This window comes from Manacus vitellinus, unplaced genomic scaffold (assembly GCF_001715985.3).
Source record: "Manacus vitellinus isolate BGI_N305 unplaced genomic scaffold, ASM171598v3 ctg7180002427891_pilon, whole genome shotgun sequence".
NCBI lineage: Eukaryota > Metazoa > Chordata > Aves > Passeriformes > Pipridae > Manacus > Manacus vitellinus.
In genome coordinates, this window is record NW_021937656.1 from 1 (window position 1) to 8,086 (window position 8,086).

At 63.7% G+C, this 8,086-nt stretch overlaps 1 protein-coding gene across 1 annotated transcript; it reads right to left on the bottom strand.

The window, feature by feature from the left end:
- Positions 1 to 3: 3 nt before the first annotated feature.
- On the bottom strand, positions 4 to 2,853 carry LOC103758073 (deoxyhypusine hydroxylase; the record flags this gene model as incomplete). Its single annotated transcript, XM_029960781.1, is given in 6 exon segments — positions 4 to 209; positions 880 to 1,117; positions 1,284 to 1,360; positions 1,990 to 2,136; positions 2,139 to 2,245; positions 2,762 to 2,853. Coding segments are annotated over 6 exon segments (867 nt in total), but the record flags the coding sequence as incomplete, so codon positions are not given.
- Between the last annotated feature and the right edge of the window lie 5,233 nt (positions 2,854 to 8,086).

The following is an 8,086-nucleotide window of genomic DNA, read 5'->3' on the forward strand; positions in this document are numbered from 1 at the left end:
CTCCCCGTCGCCGGCGAAGGCGCGCAGGGCGCGCAGGCAGGACGGCCGCGCGATGGCCCCCAGCGCCTCGGCGCACTCGTGCCGCACCATGGGGCTCTCGGAGGGGCTGCACAGCACGGCCGTGAGCTGAGGGACGCACGCCTCGTCCTGCAGCTGCCCCAGCACGTACCCGACCTCGTGGCGGAACAGCGCGCTGCCGCAGCGCAGCCCTGCGGAGAGGGGCAGGGAGAGGGGGCAGTGCGATGAGATGCCTCGATAGGAAGCTGGGGGATGCTGTGGGTCACCACCCCACCCCGTGGGAAGGGGTATCCTGCTCTTGAGCCCAGCTTGCTCTGATGCCCTTCCCGTTCGAGTGCAGCAGCCCACCCCCCGCAGAGCTGCCACCCCCCGCCTGCCCCGGGGCCCCTGCCCCAACCACACAATTTCCAGCGGGACTGGCAGCCACAGTCTCCAGCCTTCTGGGACAGAGCAGCTGGAGCAGGAGCTGACAGATCCTGTCTCACGGACCTGAAGCTCCCAGATGGCTGGAGAGCCTCATGCACTTCCCTCAGGCTGGGGGGTTGGGGGGCTGGTCCAAACAGTTCCTGGGCCATGGAGACATTTACTCCCCTCTCCAGAGCTACTCCCAAACCCCAGCAGCCTCTGACTTTCCAGGCCAGGAGAGCAGGACATCAAGACCCTGGGGCCAGGTCAGACAGGCTGGTCCCAGGCCATCATCACAGCCTGTGCCCTCCCACCCCAACCCTTTAGGGAAGGGGGTCTGGAGGGTGGCAGCAGCTCTGGACACAAACATGTGAGAGCAGCTCTGGCAGCCCTGGACTCGGGAAGGGCTCATCCCAGATTAACCTGGACAGACTCCCAGCAAGGACAGCCCCTCACCTTCGGCCAGTGCCAGCACAGCCTCCTGGCCCCCCAGGTTCCGCAGGGCGAACATGGCGCGGTACCGCTCGAACAGCTCCCGGGACTCGTCCAGGAGGGTCTCCCGGAGTTTGGCAACGTCCGTCTCCTCGGCGGGGGGAGCAGGATCCACGGAGAGGTACGGGCTGGTGCCTGGCTTCTCCTTGTTCTCCTGCAGCCACTCCAGCCTCCTCACAGCCAACTGGCACGTCTCTGCCACCTGAGGGACGGGGACACGGCTCTGGCTGTGGGACAGCACTGGGAGGGCCCCAGCACACAGCAGGATGGCACCACCCAGGGGCAGGGGCTGTCCAGGAGGGACCTGCCTCACCCTTCCAGACCAGCAGTGCTGCATCCCACAGGAAATGATCCCCCAGGATCCTCACCTCAACCACAGGGTCCTCGGAATAGCGTCTCAGGATATCCAGCACCTTGGGGTTCCCAATAGCGCCCAGGGCTTCACCTGAAAGAATGAAGGACAGGATTGGGGTGTCTCTATGAGGAGGACCCTCCTGTGTCCTCTGGCAAAGCCTTGCCCTCCTCTGAAATATGAACAACTGATCCCAAACAGGACAAATGAGGACACAGGCCTGACTGACAGATCCCAAATGGGACAAACATGGACACAGGCCTGACTGACAGATCCCAAATGGGACAAACATGGACACAGGCCTGACTGACAGATCCCAAATGGGACAAACATGGACACAGGCCTGACTGACAGATCCCAAATGGGACAAACATGGACACAGGCCTGACTGACAGATCCCAAATGGGACAAATGTGGACACAGGCCTGACTGACCAATTCCAAATGGGACAAGTGTGGACACAGGCCTGACTGACCAATTCCAAATGGGACAAACACAGCAGGAGGGAGCCTGGCCAAGAGGGAGCCTCCTGTGGAACAGGAGGGCTCGGCCAACCAGTCCAATCAGGCCTGGCCAGAGGATGTGGTGAGGCATTCCATGACTCAGGGACTGACAGCCAAGCTGGTCCAGGCCCCCATGAGCTTCTCAGTACAGGGGGGGAAGCACCCCCAAGCCCCACTTGCCAGCCCTTCCCCACCCCAGAGCCACAGAAGCTGCCGCACCTGCTTCGTGCCTGACCATGGGCTCCTGTGCCGTGTCCTCCAGCACCTGGATGAGCACGGGGATGGCGGACTCATCCTGCATCTGGCCCAGGCAGAAGGCCAGCTCGTGCTTCAGCAGCGCCGAGCCATCCCCGAAGGCGCGAGCCGATCCAGCGCACGGCGTGGGCCACCCAGGTTCTCAGGAGTGAAGAGCTCGGCCGGAAAGCGCGCAGAGGCTGCGCCGGCGTCAGCAGCCCGCGGCGATGGCCTCCCAGTCCTGCCTCCGTCCCCATGGCGGGGCACGGTCCGGTCACACGAAAGTGCGCTGCGGGGCTCCTGCGGTACCAGTCCCGGCGCGCGGGTAAAGGGAGTGAGTCACGGAGCCCGCGCGCACCGGGTCCCGGTGAATCGGGACCCCGGGGCCGGGCTGAGCCTACACGAGAGCGCCCGACCCGGGTCACAGAGTACCCGGGGACGGAACGTTGAATCCCCTGCCGCGATCGCCCCGGCCGGTGCCACGAGGGAACAGTGACCGAAAGGGAGACACAGAATGGTCACGCGGGAAACAGACGGACTGGGGGGTTCCTGGAGGGTGCCCGGTGGGTCCGGGGTGAACCAAGAGAGGACGCGGAGGGACTGGGGGGGTTCCTGGATGGTGCCGGGGGAGGTGTACCGGGGTGACCAAGGAGATCAGAGGGACTGGGGCGTTCCAGGATGTGCCAGGGGGGTCCGGGAGGTTCCGGCCGTGCCGGTGCCACACTCACCGCGCGCCGCCATGTTGCCGGTCCGTCACGTGACCGAGCGAAGGCGCGTGCGCAGCACGGCGCGGGAGGGAGCGCTGGCTCCCCGGCCACCAGGGGGCGCTGCCTCCCCCAGCGCCGCCATTTCCCGGGAGGCGGGAACGGCCCGGCGGGAACCGGGATATCGGGAGCGGTGTGGGGGGGGGAAGAGGAGCCGGGCAGGGGACACGGGACCCCTCTGGGAGAGGGCCGGGGGTGCTCCAGCTGGGCAAAGCCAGAGAGGGAGCAGGAGGGGTAAATCCTCCCAGAGAGGGTGGGGGTGCGAGCCTGTGCAAAAGCTCTCTAGAGAGGGGGCCAGGCTGTGGCACAGGGCCCACCTGAGACAGACTAGGGTGGGTAAATCCCTCCAGAGAGGGGCCAGAGGGTGCCAGGCTGGAGAAAACCCTTCCAGGGAGGGATCAGGGGCTGCCAGGGTGGGCAAACCCTTCTGGAGAGAGGCTGGGGGTGCCAGGCTGGGCAAACCCCACCCTGAGGGGAGCTGGGGGGTGCCAGGCTGGGCAGCCCACCCCACTTGCCCCAGGGTAGCACGTGCAGGAGTTCGTGGGTGCAGTTTCATTCCCTTGGCAAGTCACTGCTGTGCCTCTTCCTCCCCTTCCCCTCCCAGGTGTGTTTACGCAGCAGGTTTCGAACCTTCACAGGAGTTTTGCCTCATTTCAAGGCTCCTGCTGGTTTCGGCCCTGACAGAGGGCCCTCGGGACAGAGGAGAGGGAGATCCCCATTGCCCCGTCCGCTCAGCCACGATCCCCACTTTGCTCCCACAGCACACACCACACCACTCAGATCCTGGCAGAGAGAGCAAGGGCACAAAATACATTCCGCTGCCTGAAACCCGCACAGCAAACCCGGCACGAGCATGACACGGCCACCCCTCCCTGCCCCAGGCCCGGATGGTGCAGCTGGTCAGGCTGCAGTCCTGGCACCGCTGGGCCAATGTTTGCCAGAGTCTTGGAGCAGGGATGTGCAGGGATGTGCTGGGTGGCCCCATCAGCCCTCCCCGCAGCTCTCGAAGTACTGGCACATCAGCTCCCGCACTTGCTCGGCCCCGTTGTCCTCCATGGCAGCCGGCGCGGGCTGGCAGGGCTTGGGCAGCTCGGTGGGCTCGGCCCCTACCAGCCAGCTCCTCCGTTGCAGGGTTCGTCGTGGGCCTCCGCAGACGTTGTGCAGGATGCAGCAGGCCAGGCCCAGGGTGGGCAGCAGCTCCAGGCTGCAGTCATCACACTTGAGGAGGATCTGCCAGCGCGCCTTGAGGCGCAAGAAGGCGTTCTCGATGACGCTGTGCGCCCGCCTCAGGCGGTAGTTGAACTGCAGCTGGCGCTGGGTGAGGTTCTCGTCCTCCTGGTAGGGCTTGAGGATCCAGTCCTGCAGGGGGTAGGTGGCATCACCCAGCAGCACGTACTTCTGCGCCTTCCCCATGAAGTGCTTGGGAGGGTTGGGGCACAGCCGGCCCTCCTTGGCCAGCACCCACAGGCTGGAGCTCTCCAGCACCGCGCTGTTCTCCATGCTGCCCGGGAAGGCGGTGGACACGTCCCAGAACTGCCCCAGCCCGTCCACGGTGGCCTGTGTGAGGATGGAGTGCCAGCCCTGGCCGTTGCAGTAGTCGCTGGCGAGGCGCAGGGGCGGGTGGATGGGGATGTGCAGGCTGTCCAGCGCCCCGATGCAGTGGGGGAAGCCCCAGCGCGTGCGGAAGATCCGCACCATGTTCTCCAGCTCCTTCTCGCTGGGCAGCCGCAGGTAGAGCGCTATCAGCACCAGCACACGTCGTAAGCTCACCCCTCACACAGCTCTGCACCGTGGAGGGCCCACGCCCGAAGAGCGGGCTCAGGGTCCTGAGTACCCCACGTTGGTGGCCAGGTGCACAGGGCCACGGCCACCCTCCTTCTCCAGGGCAGGGTGGGGTGGGAAGTGGGCGCGTGTGGCGGGGCCAGCCCGGGCGCAGCTGGTTGAGACGTAGAAGAAAGGTCTTCTTGGACATACCCTGAACTTCTCCAGACCAGTCTGGGCCAAACTCTCTCAGGACCACCCGTCCACCAGTCCGAGCTCCTGAGGCTGGGCCAGGCACGCGGGTAGAAGCAGCAGCTGGTTCTCCTCCGGTGAGCGATCAGGAGCTGCAGGGGGTCACAAGAGGGGGGTGAGAGGGCACCTCCCCATCCCCACCCTGCACCTCACCAGGATGCCCCTCTGAAGACCACCCAGCTCAAGAGACCTGCTCAAGGCAGGGGGTGAGCCGGTGCGAGGTGGCCTGTGGTTCCAAGCAGACAAACAGTGGGTCAAATCTTCCTCAGAAACCCCACTGCAAACCCATCAGGCAGTAGTTGTGACCCTGGGCAAGACACCCAAGCACTGCAGACAAGGACCTTTCTGAAAAAGTCCCTTTTTGGGGTGCCCACTCCCCAAATTATATTTTAACCATTATATTTTAACTACCGTTCCTGGATTTCCTGTGACCAAGGGAACTGTGGGCTCAGCCCCGAATTGGAAGGGGGAGTGAGCACCCCTCAGAAGTGGAAGCCATGATTTGGAAAGGGGAGCTCCTGGTCCCTCCACAGGAATTGTTTTTCTGTTATTAAATTCTAAAAACAACTTTAAGCTGAAAAGAGGTTTTTTCTCTTTCCTTGGCCACTACCAAGGGCAGTGGGTCCTCCATGTTCCCCCTCCTAAGCTTGTCCTTGCTGCCCTGTATCACTTGTATACCCAGGCCTTTTGTATCCCCATCCTTTGTGTCCCCCACCTTTGATGTCACCCCTCCTTCATGTCTCCATATCCTCTGCATCCCCCATCCTCTGTGTCCAGGATCATGTCCCGTGTCCTTCAAGTCCTCTGTCCCTCATGTCCCCCCATCCTTTGTGTCCCTGTCTTTGTGTCCCACAGAGCCCCTGCATTCCCCACCCTTTGTGATCTGTGTCCATGTGTCCTTTCAGTCCCACATCCCATGTTTTGGGTCTCATATGTCCCCCACCCTTTGTGTCTCACTTGTGATGTCCCCGTGCTCCCCATCCTTCCCACCCCTGTACTTTGTGTCCTGCACCCCCTGCTCCCCATTTTGTGTGTCTCTGTGACCTGTGTACCCTTGTGCCCCACATCCCTCCTGTCCATGTGTTCCGTGTCTCACACATCCCCCTTCCTATGTGACCTTTGTGTGTCTCCCAAATCCCCCATCCCCCTTATCCCTATGACCTCCACATGTCCCCATATCCCCCCATCCTTTGTGTCCCTGTGACCACCGTGTGTCCCCTCATCCTCCCATCCTGCGTGTCTCCGTGACCATTCCGTAGCCCCCATATCCCCATCCTTTGTGTCCCCAGGTCCTCAGTGTAACCCCCGTGACATCCCCATACTTTGTGTCCCTGTGACCACTGCCTGTCCCCCATGTCTCCTCATCCTTTGTGTCTCCATGACCTCCGTACATCCCCTGTGACCCCCCATCCTCTGAGTCCCCACGATCTCCCTGAATTCCCCCATCCTTTGTGTCCCCACGACCTCCCTGTATTCCCCCACCCTTTGTGTCCCTGTGACCACTGTGTGTCCCCCCATCCTGCACGTCTCTGTGACCACTCCGTGTCCCCCACATTCCCCATCCTTTGTGTCCCCATGTCCTCAGTGTATCCCCTGTGACACCCCATATTTTGTGTCCCTGTTCCCCCATATCCCCTCATCCTTTGTGTCTCCGTGACCTCCGTACATCCCCCGTGACCCCCCCATCCTCTGAGTCCCCACAATCTCCCCACAGTCTCCACAATTCCCTCACCCTCTGAGTCCCCACGTGTCCCCCGCATCCCCCCATCCTCCGTGCCCCCGTGTCCCCACGTCCCTCCGGTCCGCCCATCCCCGGCCGCGGCCCGGTCACCGTCATCACCGTCATGAGCCGTTTCTGCCGCTGGCTGTAGTAGTGCGGAGCCAGGCCCGGCCTGCTGCGGCCCGTCCCAGCCGCCGCCGCCGCCGCCGCGTCCCGCTGCCGGAGCCGGAGCCGTCGCGCCTTGCCGCCCCCCGCCCGCCGCCGGGCCAGCGCGCACAGCAGCACCAGGAGCCGCTCCCGCTATTTTCAAATCGGGAGCCGGGGCCGCCCTGGAATGATCGGCCCGCGGTCACGCGGCCACCGGGGCGGGAGGGCGCTACCGCGGCGGCTGTGCCCCGGCGGCACGGCCATGGCCGGCGGACGGCGCTGTAGCGGGCACTGCCATCCCGCGGCCATCCCCAGCGCACCACCATCCGCCATCCTTACCCCCATCCCCATCCGCCTACCCGTCATCCCCAGTCCCTACCGCCATCACCCGCGCGCCCATCCCCATCGCACCGCCATCCCCGTCGCACCGCCATTCCCCATCTCACCGCCAACCCCCCGTCCGCAACGCCATCCCCATCTCACCGCATCCCCCGGCCATGCCCCATCGCAACCGCCATCCCGCGCTCGCACCGCATCCCATCGCACCGCCATCCCCATCACACCGCCATCCCCATCCCTACCGCCATCCGCGCATCCCCGTCGCACCGCCATCCCCATCTCACCGCCATCCCCATCGCACCGCCATCCCCATCTCACCGCCATCCCCATCGCACCGCCATCCCCGCGGCCATCCTCATCGCACCGCCATCCCCATCACACCGCCATCCCCGTCCCTACCGCCATCCCCACCCCCATCCTCATCCCAACAGCACCCTACAGCCATCCCATCCCCTTTCCCATCCCAACAGCACTGTACAGCCATCCTTAGCCCCCCCCCACTATCCTCATCCCCAGTGCCATGTCCCTCCCCACCACCATCCCCATCCCCACCACCATCCTCATCTCCATCCCCTGTCCCATTCTCATCCACATCCCCACCACTCCGCCCCACCATCCCCATCCCTACCACCATCCCCATCCCTACCACCATCCTCATCTCCATCCCCATCCCCAGTGCCATCTGCATTCCCACCCCAATCCCCACTGCGCTGCTGGGTCATATCCAGGCCAGCCCTGACCCATTCCCTTTCCACCACCAGGCCAGGCTGGAAAAGGGTCGTGTCCTTGCCCAAGTCCTTGCTTGGCTGGGGCAAGGACTAGCACCATGGAAACAATAAGAAACCCCCCAACAACAAAACCCCAAACCTGCCTTGGATTTGCAGGAAGGCTGGAAAAGATGGGGAAAAGCTCACCAGCCTTGACTGGGGCAATGACTGGCACCACTGTGACAAAAGAAAAGGCCCCAACCTCAGACAGGTAGTGCCTGTGCCCTGATGGTGCCCTGGGAGCGGTGCCCACTCTTCCCAAAGCCTGATGGGTTTCAGGATGTGCCATGGTGGGGGATATCCCACATCCTGGAGTCTCCTATGGCAATAGG